This window comes from Nansenia antarctica, assembly GCF_963989245.1.
Source record: "Nansenia antarctica genome assembly, chromosome: 12".
In the NCBI taxonomy this organism is placed as follows: domain Eukaryota; kingdom Metazoa; phylum Chordata; class Actinopteri; order Argentiniformes; family Microstomatidae; genus Nansenia; species Nansenia antarctica.
The window spans coordinates 26,853,321-26,871,352 of NC_137682.1; the positions used below are offsets into that span (position 1 = coordinate 26,853,321).

At 44.9% G+C, this 18,032-nt stretch overlaps 1 protein-coding gene across 1 annotated transcript; it reads right to left on the reverse strand.

The window, feature by feature from the left end:
• Positions 1-5,004: 5,004 nt before the first annotated feature.
• On the reverse strand, positions 5,005-17,825 carry ccnl1a (cyclin L1a). The gene is made up of 11 exons (XM_080543064.1): positions 17,541-17,825; positions 16,923-16,997; positions 16,030-16,139; positions 13,804-13,924; positions 13,452-13,516; positions 11,145-11,244; positions 10,830-10,934; positions 7,067-7,208; positions 6,797-6,908; positions 6,382-6,480; positions 5,005-6,200 (listed from the first exon to the last, which is right to left on the reverse strand). The coding sequence occupies exons 1-11, from the start codon at positions 17,781-17,783 to the stop codon at positions 5,729-5,731; spliced, it is 1,644 nt and encodes a 547-aa protein (XP_080399190.1). The 5' UTR covers positions 17,784-17,825; the 3' UTR covers positions 5,005-5,728.
• Between the last annotated feature and the right edge of the window lie 207 nt (positions 17,826-18,032).

The window sequence follows — 18,032 nt, forward strand, 5'->3', positions numbered from 1 at the left end:
TAGCCAGCTACATAGCTAACGTTACTAACACCAGAAGACAAGACATACAAACTGTGGTGAGCTACATTGCTTGTGTAACATTAGCTAGTAGCTATCCATTTTTCACTCATACACGGCCGGAAAAGTGAACAGAAATACAACGCTGACTTACGGTGCTATCTTGCGGCTGTCTTCACAAAGAGCTCCAGGATGCTTTTGCTTGAGGTGCTCGTTCATTGCAGATGTACTGCTGTGATAGGCCATTTCATTTCTGCACAGTTTACAGACCACCACATTGTTTTCTTTTTTTGTAAAAAAAAGTTTGGAGCCGGTTTGGAGCCGGAAATTGCAAAACGTCACGTTTGACGTCAGACTTAACAAACGGATATTCAGGGCGCAATTTTTGCGCCCCGGCCGAGAAATAGGAGACAGCCAATTGGAGCGCTGCTACAGCCCACGTGTAAGGCAAAAGTATTTGGCCTGCAATAGACTTGCATTCGGCCGGCGCCCCGACTCCTCCCCCTATGTATTTTAACAGTGAATTTTACACACACACAGATAAAATGTTTATTGTATTGGAGGATTTTTAATGAATGCTGATAGGCGCCGACAGAATATCAGCCGCATTTTGTGAATAAACAATGTTTATTTAAAAAAAAAACTTTTACAAATCGCAACTAGGAAGTGAAGGTGGGGGCGGCGCCCCAGCGCCCTCTATCGGCCAGCCGCCACTGGCGGATAGAGTCCTGGTCATTCACTTACTGCTATAAATCCGATCTTCATTTACTGCAATTGGCCCGGTAGAACCGCTCTGCTTCCTCCACGGAATCAAACATGTGAGTCTGTCCGTTGATAGTGACACGCAGGCGGGCTGGGCAGGTTAGGTAACTAACCCTAACCCTCGTTGATAGTGACACGCAGGCGGGCTGGGCAGGTTAGGTAACTAACCCTAACCCTCGTTGATAGTGACCCGCAGGCGGGCTGGGCAGGTTAGGTAACTAACCCTAACCCTCGTTGATAGTGACACGCAGGCGGGCTGGGTAGCTCAGGCCGAAGCCTATTCCATCCTTGAAGAGGAGAGACTTCACTTTGTTGAAGGTGGTAGTGTAGCGCTGAAATCTTCAAAGATCCTGATGGGGTGCCCTTGGTATGAGGTATCTCGGGTTTTCTTAGCCCACCGTAGCACACATTCCTTCTGGGAATATTTGTGGAAGCGGACGATGAATGGCCGGGATCCTTGCGGTGGTTTCGGGCCCCAAACTGCGGTGCGCACGGTCCAGTTCCATGGTGTCCAATTGATCATCTCCGATCACTTTCTTAAACAGTGCTGTCATGAAGAGACGAGCGTCATCCCCCTCCGTTCCTTCTGGGATGCCAATCACCCCGAGATTCTGTCGTTTGGAACGAGAAACCAGGTCCTCGACAGCCAGCTGCAATTTCTCATTCACCTGGGTAGTGGACCTGGGTAGTGACTGGGTAGTGAACCTGGGTAGTGGACCTGGGTAGTGAACCTGGGTAGTGAACCTGGGTAGTGAACCTGGGTAGTGAACCTGGGTAGTGAACCTGGATAGTGAACCTGGGTAGTGGACCTGGGTAGTGAACCTGGGTAGTGAACCTGGATAGTGAACCTGGGTAGTGAACCTGGGTAGTGGACCTGGGTAGTGGACCTGGGTAGTGGACCTGGGTAGTGGACCTGGGTAGTGAACCTGGGTAGTGAACCTGGGTAGTGGACCTGGGTAGTGAACCTGGGTAGTGAACCTGGGTAGTGAACCTGGGTAGTGAACCTGGGTAGTGAACCTGGGTAGTGAACCTGGGTAGTGGACCTGGGTAGTGGACCTGGGTAGTGGACCTGGGTAGTGGACCTGGGTAGTGGACCTGGGTAGTGCTGGGTAGTGAACCTGGGTAGTGGACCTGGGTAGTGAACCTGGGTAGTGGACCTGGGTAGTGGACCTGGGTAGTGGACCTGGGTAGTGCTGGGTAGTGAACCTGGGTAGTGGACCTGGGTAGTGAACCTGGGTAGTGAACCTGGGTAGTGGACTTCAGTCTTCCTTTATATGCCAAGTATTTGTTATTCATAGACGGAAGTACGTACGACAGACGTACGCAATTATAAACAAGCGCATCCTGTTTTATAAATAATGCATGCATTTAGAAAAATGTTCTTATGTGCAAGTTAAAGAGGACGTTCAAGTACATTTTTATGAATGAGGCCCCTGGTCATAGCAGTCTCAGCTTCTACGTTTGTTGCAGCTGTTACGCTTCAATGGTGTGTTAAATCGCCTAGATAAGAAAAAAAACATTGCTGCCTTATTTATAGATCTCTCCAAGACATTCAATACTGTCAACCACTGGATCAGGCTTTATGTAGATGGTTTGAAAACTATTTAATGGACAGAATGTGTCTTAACTGGTGGTGTTAAATCAGGTTTTCTGGACATAAGAAAGGGTGTCCCACAAGGATCAATTCTTGGTCCACTTGTTTTTACAATTTACATAAAGAATATTGGATTATCTGTAAATAATTGTAACCTGCAATATATATGCCTATGACACTGTTGTAAATGCTATTGCCCCCATGATTGACCAGGCTCTTTCTGAGCAACTCGTCTGCATCTGTCCTGCAGAGAGCATTTGTTGGGCTGAGGTTGGTGCTTAAAGCTGGAAAACAAAATATGTTATTTACCAAAAATTTACCAGATCTGGGGCCTCATTCATAACGGGTGCTTAGATCAAATGTTGATCTTACCCGTGTCGTACGTAGAAAACCACGTCAACGTAGTGATTTATACAATTTCAACGTGAGTCAATTTGATCGTGGAAACGATCGTAGCTCGACGTCGAGTATTCAACTTGCTTACGCACATTACCTACTGGTTATGCGGAGTTATTACAGGCATGTGAGCCGCACTGCCTAGTGTAATTCATGCAAGTGGCTCGTAATAAAATTAACGATGTTGTTATCAGCCGAGAAAATGAGTTTAATTCAATATTTAAAAGGAACTGATGTTTCTGTATGTATTTCAGTCTTCCTTCATATCCCTCCGGAGCTGTCTATCTCCCCTTCAACATGCCTAGTGCGTTCCACAACGGACCTTGCCCGGCCAAGCTCTAAATTATACTGGATTTTCTCCGGTGTCAGGGAGTGAGCAGCCATATAAGAATAAGACCACCTGATAAGAATAAGACCATTATATTATTACAGTATAAGCAGCACTCGAGTTGAGGGGGGATGGCATCCCCCCTGAAATAAAAACAGTCAAAATCACCCCCCTCTTTCCATACTTAATGTCATTTTATCAATGAACGTGGTATTACTGCTATTTCAAGGTGCGAGGGGGCACGCACACATGCAATGACAGTTACTGACACTGAAGTCACTGGCGAGGGGATGCTAAAATTGTCCTCTTATAAAATCCACCACCTCCCCTGATTTTCTTTTACAACTTGAGTAGAGTATAAGCATGTGCCTGTGTGCCTGGTTAGTTGTCATGATCAAACGTTACAAATGCAACTTACAGAGAAGCCACCCTTCTCTGCCCTCTCCCACTTCCAGACGAACGCCTACCCTATATTATAGCACTTGTCTTAATTCAGCCGCTATAATTCAGCCTCTATCACAGGGTGTTAATACAAACCTCATTCACCTGCGTTCATTTTTACCTGCGTTGGTATTTATAGAAGGAAGCACGTACGCAACTTTAAACCATCTCAGCCCGTTTTATAAATAATGCTTACGTCCGTTTAGAAAACTGTGCTTACGTGAAAGTCAAAGATGACGTTCAAGTACTTCTTTATGAATGAGGCCCCTGATTTAGGCATTATGTGCTTTGGGCAATGCCTCCATTGGACGTGTCCCAGCTTATAAATACCTGGGCATTTGTTTGACTAATACTTGACATTCAGAAAACATACAGAGGAGAGGAGCTTGTTAAAAACCTGAGATTTAAGATGGGCTTCTTTTATAGGAATAGATATTCCCTTTTCCCTGAATCATGAAACCTTCATATGCCAGTGAATGATTATGGTGATGTCATCTAGCAGTCACTACCCTTAAACCTGTGTATGCCATCCACTGTGTGCTTTATCACAGGTGATGGTTTTAATACTCACCATTGCATATTTAACACAAGGTTGGCTGGGACTGGTTAATGTCCCGCAGATATCTTCATTATTCCCTTTTTGTCTATAAAGCCCTACTGCCGGCTTACAGTTGTGTTTTTAATTCAAGAACATCAATTGCCTAAATCGTTCTCAGAGTTGGTTACCTCATGAGCTTCCTCAGTCTCCACTGAATTGGGTCAATCCAGTTTTAGTTGAGGTGGACCGTCGTACACAAACAAAACATAAGAACAAAAACACATTTCAGTTGGGTGTTCTGGTGCCACTTGGGCAATTCCACTTTTGATTGAGGACGTTTGCTGATTTTTTTGGGATCTTCTTGATTTTGTTTCATAGTGTGAAACAACAGTTTTATATGATTGAGAACCATGTGTGTGTTTAAGCATAGCTCCCTTGTAAAAGACCTTGGTGTTAATAAGACTCCCTACCAAAAAAAAGAAAGAAAATCTGAAGATTAACACTGCCCTCTTGTGGTCAAACAATAGATGTGTTCAAAATAGATTCTGTCTGTTGCAAGTCATAGAAATAATAAATGTGCTTCCCATTGTTGAACAGGTTTTGTAACATACTAGTATCATTACACTCTCAAAGGTGCTGCACCTTGGAAAGGCATGATGCACGTTTTCAAATGTCTAATTGATATCCAAAAATTAGTAAGGGATAATTAGTGGGGTGCATTTATTCATTACACAACCCTACTGACCATACTTACTGACATACTGTGCAGGAAAATAAGAATATAGTTGTTGTGGTAATGTGCTCTGACATACCCCAACTCTATAGTGGCTCAATTAACTCACCTGACTTAAGGCCAACAATTGTTATATCCTGAGACTTTCACAAGATGACTTGAATGTCCCAACACAAGACTAATTGACAAAAACAAATCACAAGAGCCAGTTGAATGTCATCCATTGTTTAGTTTTTTTATTGAGTAAAAATCAAACATGAACACGTGCAGACTAAAAACCAGTGTAACAAAATCACCACGATCCTAAAAGGTTCTGAAATCAAGAGTCTTCGGCTCAGCTGTAAAAAAATATGGCCTATTTTCTAGAGAACCCCAGTTTCCATTGCATCTGTAAAGAACACTGCTTTAGCACATTTGTCCAAAAAAAAAAGTTTAACTAACAGAACCCGGTACGTGCCTGCATCTGTCCATTGTGCAAAATGTCTTGATGTCATTCCTGAATGATTATTTTATTGTTGTATACTTAATTCTTTCCACTGAGCAGGTGCTTTTATAAATCAAAGCGTTTCCAATTCCTCAGCAGTTTTAACCTTCTTTACACTGTAAATATGTCATTTCACCAAGTCCATAACTTTACATTTAAACTAAAAAAGGTTTGAAAAAGACATTTGAAACAACGCTGAAGAAACGAAGGGCAAGACAGACCTAGGCCCTGTTGGAATTCCTTGAAAAGGCATACCCTCCCTCCCTTCCTTCCTTTAAGTTCAGTAATAACTGATGGAACACCACTGGACAGGTCAATGCAGAAGTAGCACAACATAGCTTCCCTCAGCCCTGTCATGCCAACTCAGTTCTGACTGAAGGAGAGGCAGGGTAAGGAGGTGAAACAAGCCAGAGATCGCTGCGTCCACTTCCTGCACCCCCCCACCCAGCCCTGGATCAGCGGCGGTGGCGTCCATGCCCTGAGTGCCCACTGCTGCTGTGGTGTTTGCTCTTGTGGGCACGCTCCCTCTCCCTCTCGCGGTCGTACGACCTCGACCTCTCCCTCCGATCTCCGCGGTGATGCCCTCCTCCTGCCCCCCTCTCGTGCTTGTGCTTCTTGGCCGAGGACAGGTCGGACGTGCTGCGGTCTCGCTCTCTCTCCCGCTCTCTTTCTCGTTCCCTCTCTCCTTTGCTGGGCGAGCGGGATCTCGAGCGAGACCGGGAACGCTTCCTCTTGTGAGCCCCTCCTCCGTTGCTGCCATGGCGACCCGGAGGCTTGGGGTCACTGTTGCCGTGGTGACTGGGCTTCGGCTTGAGATGGGGGAGGAGGGGGGAAGGGGGGTGTCGTCGCGGTGATGGGGTGCGGCTATGAGAGCGAGACCGAGAGCGGGAGCTGTAGGTCCCTGAGCGACTGCGTCTGCTGTTGTAACTAGAGAGAAGAGAGAACAGTTCAGACTGGCCTAGAAGAAGACTGTTGATCGTAATCAATGTTATCACTGTCAATATTATTACTGTTTAACCAGGAATGAAAGAAAAAAGTCACAACAAATGTTTTCTCCGCCATTAATGTGACAGGGCACAGAGTGAAAAGCAGTAGTAGAGCATCTTACTGTCTGCGGGGGGAGCGTGAGCGCGAGCGCGAGCGTGTTCTAGAACGAGAGCCACTCCCACTCCGGCTGTTCCTCCCAATCTTCGCCTCTTTCCTCAACCTGAGAGAGAGGAGCAGGACAACGGTTACATCTTCCTTCGTTTTTAATAATAATAATAATAATAACTTAAGAACTTGTTTTTTAACTTAAAAACAAAGCAAAACTGAAACATTGACTAGGGGCCAAAGGCCTTGGTGAACAGATTTTAGGGCTGAACAGTTTTGAGGGCTAATTTGAAGGAGTCCAGGGTGGGGGCGTTGCGGATCACTATGGGGAGGGAGTTCCAGAGAGTAGGTGCTGCCACACTGAAGGCTCTGTCCCCAAAGGTCCGTAGGTTTTCTGCTTGTTTGTGTGTGTGTGTGTGTGTGGTCCTCACCCGTTGTGAGGGCTCTTGGAGCCCTGGGCCCGGTTGTCTGGCTCCTTCTTCACAGGCTTGAGGGTCTGAGGGTTTGGAGACTTTTCATCAGCCTTCACGACATTTGGAGAACCTGGTAAGACACAGATGCTCTATTAAGACACATTCATTCTCTATTAAGACACATTAATTCTCTATTAAGACACATTAATGCTCTATTAAGACTGAGGTCAATCCGGTCACCCAGGCCTAAATTGACACAGTCACAGAATCAAGGTAGAAGAGACTCACAGGGTTTGGATCCGGGGGAGAAGCCCCCCAGTGTTGAGAGAGCAGGAGTCCCGTCAGGGTTCAGCCCTTTAGCCTTCAGCTTGGCCTCCTGCAGGGCCATCTTCTTCTTCTCCACCTCCTTCTCCATGTGGTCATAGTTTGGCTGAGAGGGAGACAGGCAGTTAGTCTCATGTGTTCGTGTCCCTTTTGACATCACGAGAACATTGGAGATCCTCTAGAAGGCACTACAAGTCTTACTAAGGAGATGTGTCAAGTCACGTCAGTGCATGAGGAGGACCAGAACGACAGAGCAGCAGGCATGATCAGTATTGACAGTGCGAGGGGTAGGGAGGCAGTCCTTGTTGTTGAAGACGGCGTAGGGAGGTGCAGGGTGACTAACAGGGTATAGATATCAGTGTTTCCCCTAGGTTTGCTGCCTTGGGGGGGTGGCATGGACCGTGGCATGGACCCCCCCCACCAGGGGGTAAGACCCTGCCTCATACCAGCGTGATGTCCAGGGGTGTACTTGTACATTAAGCCGTCTCACACTACGGAAACAGGAAATAGGCTCCTTCCCTATGGGCCATTAGGCTCCAGAACCATCGGTTCTCAAGGCCACTTACTTATGTGGTCTTGACTACCTGTCCACTTTCTCACCTGGTTCTTGCTCTCTCTCTCTCTCTCTCTGGTGTGCCGACACCATCCTGCTCTCTCTCCTTCTCTCCCTCCCTATCCTCCTCTCTCCCTTTTGCTGTCAACCAAAAGGTAAACAAAACAGCCAGAGTATTTATAATCTGCTGTGGGCAATCCAGTCAGATAATGTGATTTTGACTTTACTCTCTCACCTGAAAAAAAAAACGTATGTCCAACTATAAAAAACAGACATTTCCAATGCTTCAATCAACTGTCCATGTACTGTAAATTAGGGATGCACGATATTATCGGCACCGATATTTATCGGCCCGATAATGGGAAATTAATGTTTATCGGTATTTATCGGTTTTATAAAATGTTAGCCGATATTTAACCGATAATATGAAGCCGGAAATATAAACATGCCTTCCCCGGTGGCGAATTTGCGGAACCTAGGATGGTAGGGGAAGGTAGGGCAATACCGCTACCTGATTGGTTGGCGAAGCAGGGAAGGCGAGTCGGCAGCCAATGAGGGGGCTCTTCACGAGTGCTTCGCCAACCTATCAGGTAGCGGTATTGCCCTACCTTCCCCTACCATCCTAGGTTCCGCAAATTCGCTCCCCGGTGTGGACATTCTTCACAGTTTCTGAGGCAGATAGTGCGTTTGCAATTTGCAATACATGTTCGACAAAAGTTCGGAGAGGAGGGCAAAGGTCTACGAGTTACAACACAACGAATCTCATAAGTCACCTTAAGATTCACCATTGCAAGCACGCTGTATGGAAGGAATATCAACACTAGTAGCCTAGTCGCGAAAAAAAAAGCTGCTGTGCCTATTGAACACGCATTTGAAAACTGCAGGAAGTTCACTCGAGACAGCTCAAAGGCTCAAGCAATCAATGAAAAAATAATGGAGTTGATGGCCCTCGACGACCAGCCTTTCTCTGTAGTAGAAGATAAAGGATTTCGCCAGCTAATTTCACATTTAGAGCCCCGGTATGCACTCCCAAGTCGCCGCTATTTTGCAGACGTGTGCCTGCCTGCTCTGTATGATACAGTCGCCACACACATCCATAGTCTGATCGATACTAGCGTAAGCCAGATAAGTTTTACCACGGACATATGGACTTCTGACGTTAGTCCAGTCAGTATGCTTAGTTTGACGGCCCAGTGGCTGGATGAGGACTTAAATATGAAGAAGACACTGCTGCATGCGCAGGAGTTCTCCGGTTCGCATACTGCGACAGCCATCCGCGGGGCTTTTGAAACCATGTTTGGAGAAGGCTTAGGTGAGCCTTTTTTGTTTTCATAAAAGGAGGCCAGATCTTGGCTAAAAAAAGCATTGTGCACTGTCTATAACAGATTCTGTTTGTTAGAGGAAATAATAAATGAACATTTGAAGAGTCAGAAGTGTTCTCTTTGTTGTGTTAACAATAGTGATGTAAGTTAGATTTGGTGAGATCACTATGGAATATTAAATCATCAATCTTTGCTCACTACATAGCCTTTCTTACCTTCAGGTGTGCATGAACTACAGGTTATGAACTGTGAAATTATATCTGAATGGTCTTTATTGTCATTGATATAGTACAGGTACCAAACAACGAAATTTGGGAGGGGGGGCTCCCCTGGTGCTAGGAAAGATTTTTAAAAAAATAAATATCGGTTATCATATCGGTTATCGGCCACGAGAAGCGGGTAAATATCGGTATCGGTAGGGAAAAATGCATATCGTGCATCCCTACTGTAAATATGCCATTATGGTATTACCATGAAGCCCAACACTAGCAGAATAAGAAAGATATTATATTTACTTTAAGTAAAATAATAAAGTGCCTCCAGTTAGCTCTTTAACTGGCAAGTGTGCAAGGAGACTAGCTCATCTCATCACCTCTGAGCTAGCTAGCTTGCTAGTTCTTTGACACTATTTACACTATGGAACAATAGTCAGACACTTTCTAGTCACGATAATAACGACCAATTTTAACCAACTTTCTCTGTCAGAACACTCAGCAATTATATTTGCTAACGTTTCAACTTGCTTACTTTCAATCTGCAGACATCACAGCCGGCAAAAACTCTCGCGTGCACACTTGCGCAAAAACTGTCTCGCGCGCACACTTGCGCAAAATCTTGTATTATTCTCCAGCGCTGGCACAGCGCGAAGTGTGGAGATAGGTCTGGCTATGCGAGACTACGGCGGACTAACGTTCCCAACGAGCCTATGGGCTTGCCACTCGCCAGATTCGGGTTGGGTGCGTTTAAAAAACGCGGATATTTTAGCCTGCTTGTCAGATGTTTGGTGTCTACATCTGTAATAATTCCTCTTTCTTGGGGGGGCGGGGGGTTCCGTTGGGAGGGCGGCCCGCCCCCCCAAGGCAATGGTAGGGGAAACACTGGATATGACAGATACGGGCCCAATCCCATTTCTTATTTTTACCGCTACTCCTCTTTTCCACCTTTCGACTTTCCCCTCGGAACAGTAACAGTTTAGTTCTTGTCCTATGAAACCCTTCCAGACCCTGATACGTCACAGGTCATCAGTAGCATCATAGAAAAATCATGGACACTCATGATTAGTTCACAACTTTTATGTTCCACGCTGTCAATCGATCAAACAAGTCATCAAATAAAAGAACAATTCTTCATTACCAGGCCAGTTCATGACAGAATAGTGGTGCTCTGTAGGCTAGAAACCCGTGCTCCTACCCTGCCAATCAATACTGATATTAGAGGAGCGGTACCAAGTGCAGCAACTTCAATGCTGGACTTAAGTTAGATTTCGGGCGTCATATGCCATCAAAGGGGGGAAATGTGACATGGAAATATGTAAAAATGTGGGACTGCACTAATAAGCCTTAAAACAATGTTGTAATGTTAGCTAGCTAGAAACATCAGCATACTAGCAATGTTTTGTTATACATTTGTGGTTTTCTTGGAAGATTTCAACACTCGGCTTTGAGTGTGCCTCTGAAAAACCTGTTTGGAGGGCCATGTACCGGTAGCCCTATCACTTCACCCTACCCCTCTATCCCAACAATAATCAGGACACCCTACCCCTACGTGTGAATGTGTAAAACGGAGGGGTAGGGCTAAGTAGTGGGGGCAAGGGGTGTATTGGGATTGGCCCATGGGCTACTGGGATATGTACCTTCTTTCCAGTGTAGAGTTTGAGGGTGGTGATACAGATCTCTTTGATCTCCTCGTCTGTGGCTCCAAACAGCAGGTACCAGTGAGGTCTGGACGGGAGAGGCATCTACAGGAGAAGACACAGCAGCTCATTCACTAGGCCAGAATCAAAGAGACCATTCAGCTGGGACACAGAACCAAGGGGTGTGACCTCAGATAGGAAGACATAACGAAGGTGGAAATGGAACAGAAAAACAATACTGAACAAAGGGGAAAACAAGATGGGAGAGACGATAGAGGGAAGAAGATACTACTGAGGGAGGTTGAACACCCTTACCTGCAGAGCTCTGGCAGCCAGATATATACAGGCACAGGCGATGGTCTCAGCTTGGAACCTCACAAACACATTGGTCCTCAGGCTGTCATTCATGTAGTTCCTACAAGACACAAACGCATACAGAAACATGGCACCATCTCCCCACATCCTCCTCTCCATCCCCCAATCACATCTTCCCATTTCACAGTAGAGCTGTGGGTCTCCAACCCTGGACCTGGAGAGCTATAGGTTTTATATTCCAGCCCAGACCTAAGATTCAATTAATCGTACTACCTTGATAAGCCGAGAAGACTGGGTGGATGCGCACTCTTATGCAGTAAAAGTTGATACTTTTTAAACAAATTTAGTGTTATTGCTGGGCTGGAATGAAATCTACCTGCTTCATAACTCTCTGGGATCATAGTTGGTGACCATTCAAGTAAGAAAAATAGAGTAGAATAAAACAGAAAGGTGTGGAGACTGGTTTAACTTTGTCCTTCTCTCTCGCCGGGGGCATGTTGGTATTGCTGTACATGCGTCAGGAGGATAAGCATGTAAAAAGAGACCATGATCATATCTCTGTGCAGACAGGGCCGACACATTACATTTTCTTGCTTACCCTACCATGGGGATAACAAGTCACAGGAACATTCATTCAGAGGAGAATCTGACTTCATGTACTGATCCAGACAAAGACACATGCCTTTCTAAAGTGCGCATGCAAACAGGTGTTGCGGTTTAGCTAGAATGCCAAGAGTTTCCAGAGTCTGCTTAGTTCTGGGCTGGCTGGACATAGCAGAAATGGTGCCGTGCAGGACAGGACAGGTGAGACGCCAGAGGATGAAATGGCATGCTAAACTATAGACAAAACAGCTCATATGGGCTTTCCATTTTGATTGTGGGTAACTCAACCATAAGTTGAGCCATAACCAACCACCAAGTATAATGTTAGTCATCATCAGCTGCCGGGACTTATGTAATCATTATATAAGTCATATGACAGTGTATAACCATTGCTTTTAAACTGCAACCTGTGTTTGAGTTGAACAGATGGATATGAAAATGGTGGGGCATACAGACAAGTCTTAATTAATGTGCACCTCTGACTAACACAGGGATGGTGTGAGCATCTATGTCGGAGAGACATACATGTCGGACATGAACTGAAAAGCAGGGTGGTTCCAGGAGTGTGAGTGGTTGTGCAACTCCATCCGCTCCGCCTCATCCCACCCAATCCCAGCTCAGTCCAAACAGGCAACCTAATGTCACATGAAGCTACAAACAAGACTAAACATACGCAAATGCATCCAAGACGGGCCTCTCTGACTCCATTTCCCACTCGTTGTGCTCTGGGTCAGTGTGAAGGAACTCCTGTGCGTGCTGGTTGTCATTCTACGGCCAGCTGGGTGTGTTTCAGATCAACTGAACGTAATCAGGATCAGTGAGGATTGTAAACCAGCACACACAGGGGCGCCCCCAGGACCATCTGAGAGCACCACTGCTTTAGACTTGCTGAAGGACTAAACTGATATGGACACCATTGATAAAAGCAGGTGTTGGATACTGATTGATTGAAGGGAGGCGAGACAGGTCCTTGGAGACCAAGCCTGAGCAGGATCAGCCTGTAAGACACACGTCTGGAGACCACGTCAGTTTGGGTGAGTAGAGTAGACACAGTTCAACAGTACACTTACACTACTGCATCAAAAAGGCATACCCAGAAAATGGTTCATTAACTAAAAAAAAAATAGGCTAGGTTTACTTCAATTCTAAAGTAAGTAAACAAAAAAGCAAATAGAATGCAATAGTACTTATCTAGAGCTACTTGTATAAAAATATATAACAGTTTATCCTTGGAAGCAAAACCAAAAAAATACAAATCCTTTTGGACACCCCCAAGAGAAAACAAGACGATGTTGGCAGTTGGAAAAGGCCCGCCCCCTTCAGTGAATCTCGGCAGAGAGCTCTCACTGGATTGGCTGTCTCGAGTAGGGCAGCCAATGGGGGGAGCTTCCTGAGGTCATGTGGTTGGAGGAGCAGAGTTCAGAGGTTCTTTATGAGACTTACCAGCATGGACTACCCTTTAATCAAAGAGTAGAGAGAAAGGACAAAGTTAAACTGAGTTCCCTAGGCACCAAAACCAAAGACTTTCAAAAGCCATGTAAGGACACAAGATTGAGAGGCGCAAACAGATTTGAAATAAGAAACAAATTGATCCATCAGAGAAAAAAAGGTGGACTGTTACAAAGGGGTGGAGGCAAAGGGTAATGTGGCAGGTCTTTGAGACATGACGTAGGGTACTGGGTTGGAGTGAGACCATGGACTTACCAGGCGGTCTGGACCAGCGTTTGGTTCTTCTCACATTCCAGGACTTGTAGGTACATGACGATGATCTGAAACAAGACCGTTATACATTATATAACAATCGACAAACACTGTAAAACGCCCGAGGTGTATGTGCATGTGTGTTTTAAGACCATCATAACGACAGCAGCTCCGCTTTAGTGAGTGAAATTAACTGGTAGATGACCGTGTTTTAACACTAACGCAGTCTGGAATTACAAAGGCGAGGCCTGTGTTGGGAAGTATGTGTTTTATGTGTCAGTGCTGCAGCTCAGTGTGTCGTCCAGGCCTGTGGTTGCTGTGACAGTGCACTGTGAGCAGAAGGACTGGTACTCACCTTGTGCGGATGCTTGACGTGTACGCAGAAGCCCAGCTCCTTCAGGATCCGCCGCTCTGCTTTGATCACTTGGTTTTTTGTATTAATGTAGTTCTGATCAAGAATCAATGAACTTGCACTCCTAGTTATATAAAAAAGAATGAAAATAACAAAACATGTTTTCCCCCTCAAAAAAAACAGACAAGGAAAGACCCCTTCTGCTGTCTTTTTACTCAGTTTTGTCTCTTTCCCTTACAACCAACTAAAAGCAACAGGTCCCATTGAGTTTAGGCTGTTTTTTTTAGGAGTTTGTTGACTCCTGTTATTTCAGTGGAAGCTTTGGGGTTCCACAGCCTGAACTCTGCCCCCAGTCACCATGCATCACAGCTTTAACAGAAATATCAACATAGAAACACCTACATCACAGTCACAAAACAACCTGGTGAAAATCTTTCTATAATGTTTTTGTCCCATCTTATCATACCTTCTGCAACACACATAGCTCAATTGTAGGTTGTTTATGGGTTAAGTGTCAGCTAACTATTAAAAAAATCTATTAAATTGTCCCAAAAAAAGGCAGATATATATCATAATTTAATATCAGTGCAGGAACAAAAGCACACATACAAACATAGTGCTAAAAAACTGCACTAGTTTTATAAAACATGGGCCTGCTCATGAATGTAGACAACATGGAGGCACGCATATTCCAAAAGTTGTTCCTAACAGATGTTTCTGTTGTCAGACTGATATCTCTGATTTATCGTGAGATAACGTCAAATATATTCACTTGTGAATTGTGACGGAAAATTAGCTAATTACCGCCATGTTCAGACCCCACCATACAGGTGTATGTAACAACTCACAACTCAAAGGGTGTTATGGACAACAAAGCAAAGCCCATGCAGTGTTGCTAATGGTGGTCATGTCTCATCACTTACATAGGGGAGAAGTGATGTGAAAGGGTTAGCCTATTAAAAAAAACTCCAACACCAAATATAAAAATCTGTCACCTCAATCATATTACATTTCCTCACTTACATGTTCCAGAACAAAATGATGGGCTTATAATGGTCTTGCAAAAATAGCTGACTATTAAAAAAAGGGTGCGCGTCTAGTCAAGTGAGTGATCACAAGTATTCAGATTCAGGAGTGGTCTGGGTGGTGTATATAAGTCTAATTCAAACTCTGACAAACTTTCACAATGTACATTTCAATTAAAAAAGTGATATCCCATAAAACAGCTTGAAAACACATCTGAACAAACCTGCTCATGATACATTAACAGGTGATGCATCTCATGTTAATCTAGCTAATAGCCTATGTCCATCTAAGAACACATGCAAACTCCTCACAATCAAACCAAGATACTATGTATCTACATCAGCAGTACAACATTCTCAACAAAAAAAGGGTGATATTTCTGTGAAAGCCATGAATGATGTTCGGTGAGTGAGGTTGCTCTGTAATCAAATACAGTGTAGTGTTGTCAAACTACATTACCCCAGGGTCTGTAGACACCCAAAGCTTAGAATGAGACACAGGAGCCCCAAGCCTCCCCTTCTAGGACCTGCGGCCAACCTGTCATCCCCGATCCCAGTGCCCCGCAGTGACTCAGACCACGGGCTTCTCCCACTGGAGGTGGGGGGGGGGGGCGACACCTCGCTCATGGTTGTCATGCCGACTGCTTCATCTCTACGTACCATTCCACATCACCCAGGCTTTGGTAAATGTAGCTGGACGCTGTTAGTTGGTTGCAAGGGAAAAGAGAACCCAAGTTAATACCACAGCCTTTGAGTTGGAAGTGAACAGATTTTTTCTATTGTTTTGGTCAAAGACACAGGCACACTGGTAGGTAAGTGTGTCTTGCTTTCAATTCAATCTGATGCAAAGTTAGGAAAATAACTCATTTCAAAGGGTACATGTCACCTTTCCCATATAAAATGTACTTATGTAGATAGATAGCTGTGAATATATTGATGTAACTACCATTGATCAGTGATGAGGAGACTGAAAGGTTTTAAAATGGTTTAGAGTACAAGGATGAACAGAAGGGCACTTTCACATCAATCCAGACCAACATACACATACTGCAGGTTACATACCATACTCCATAACCAATATGGGATTAATGCAATTCCAGTTAATTTGAATTTGATGAATTTATACACTGTCAACAACGTCTTAGTTGACAAAGAAGTCAGATGGCTGAGATTACTAAAGTATAGTATTAATGTCGATGCTTACCGTTTGCCTCTTATCTGTCTTAAATGATGAAAAACATTAATGACGTCTCTGATTCGTCGCGGTGCTTCTTCGATTTTGGATGCCAAGTTGACGCAGGCCATAGCAACAATCTGGGGAAACAAAAACACAAATATTTACCATATGTGGATACTGGGTGGGGTGTATGCATACAATTCAAAAGCATGTTACCAATAAAAAGGTCAATAATGGAGTAAGCGCATTTTGCCCAAATAGCACTAGATTTCTATGACTTGTCTGTAGTGCTCAAGGAAAGATATGAGCAGCATTAGAAGCATGTGGGGTAGTGGTGGTCTAGTGGATAGTGAGTTGGACTTGTGATCGGAAGGTTGTGAGTTCAAATCCCGCCTGAAACCACACCACTACTAGTGTGCCCTTGAAGGCACTTAGCCCTCAGTTACTCCAGGGGGAATGTCCCTGTAATTCGTAATTGTAAGTCACTTTGGATTAAAAGCGTCTGCTAAATGGCAAAATTAATTAAAATTAAGATATGAGCAGCATGACTTATTGGAGACATGTTTTAGGGGATATTGATATCTCTCAGGTGGACAGTACCGTGGTATCACTAGCTACGCGGTTTGACAACTGATAGTAAAAGACACAAACCTGCAGGCGCCACAAGTGACCAACCGGGAGGGTATTCCATCAACGTCGCTAGAGAAAAATCTAGGCTTATTTGGGTAAATCCCGCGAGACGTATCGAAAAGACGAGGCTCATTTTGATACGTCTCGCGAGACTTGTAAAAATAAGCCTGGATTTTTCTTTAGCGACGTTGATGGAACACCCCCCGGCTCGCCTACAGTGAACCACAATATGGCGGCTGATGTGAAACGTTCTCGTTACGCACACAACACACTACTACCATGGGACTCACCTCAAAACTGTGTTTGACGAACGACTTCGAGTAGAAAAAACGATGGAAAAGAACTTGTCCCGTCGCCATAGCTACCTGTAATGAAAATTAAGAAAAACATATTTTTAAAAATATACTAGGCCGCACAAGCTCATTTCACAATAGACATCCGCCATTTTGTTCTTGTCCTCCCGTGAATGTTATTGACTTGCCTCAAGCTTCTCTAATAAGCAGCACGATTATACTCATTAGTCATTGTGTTTAGCACATTCAGATGTGTAGCTAGCTAGCTTCATATCCTACATTGTCCGTTTATGAACATGGTTGACTTGTCAGCCATAGTGTAGCTCCCACTCCGGCCTGTTTGGGTAACGTCACCGGTTAGCTTAGCATACGTTAGCATAGGTGTATTCGTATATAGTATAGGTTAGCTTAGCATAGGTTAGCGTAGCATAACGACCAATGTTACGTCACTGAGATAGTTAGCTAACTGGCCTGGCTTGGCAGGTTACATAAGAGGCACCACATTGCAACTTACTCATCCAACTATAATAACCCATGTTCTGACACTGTAGTCATGTGTTATCCAGAGGTCTATCTAGGTATTAAGGGTGTAAGTTAGTAGTGAGCTTAGGTTACCTGTGGCAGACGCAGCAGGATCCCGGCGGACTGGATGAGCTCGCAGCCCAGGATGCGGAGGTCCGTCTCCGTGGCCAGGCCCAGGCCGTCCAGCAGGCTCGGGGTGGCGGACAGCCTCTCCTCCGGGATCAGAGAGTTGTCGATGGTCAGGTACACCTCCGAGAAGAACCGGTCGCCGATAAGGATCCCGTCGTTATTGGTGGTGGATGTGTTAGGCACAGCGGAGACAGGACCTGCGGCCATCTTCGCCCGGGTGAGACAGAGAAACAGTCTACGAGAAACAAAATGGCCGAATTGGCTGCTCCACGCACGGCGGAGGGGAAGGAGAGTGACCTAGGCGGTGACGTCAGCATGCTGCCGGATCACCGATATCCATCCGCAGGATTTGTGTTATGACTAACCAGAAAGAAATAGTTCCACAGAATACGCTCCTTCTACACGACGACTACAATATCTAAATAAAATCATATTGAATCTAGTCTATGCTTTGGT

Excerpts from the sequence above, each read along its gene's own strand:
- ccnl1a (XM_080543064.1), bottom strand. The coding sequence starts at position 17,783 with ATGGCCGCAGGTCCTGTCTCCGCTGTGCCTAACACATCCACCACCAAT. Across the intron at positions 16,998-17,540 it reads TCCTGCTGCGTCTGCCACAG|GTAGCTATGGCGACGGGACA; the intron begins GTAACCTAAGCT and ends TTTTCATTACAG. Across the intron at positions 7,209-10,829 it reads AACTCTACACTGGAAAGAAG|CCAAACTATGACCACATGGA; the intron begins GTACATATCCCA and ends TCTCCCTCTCAG.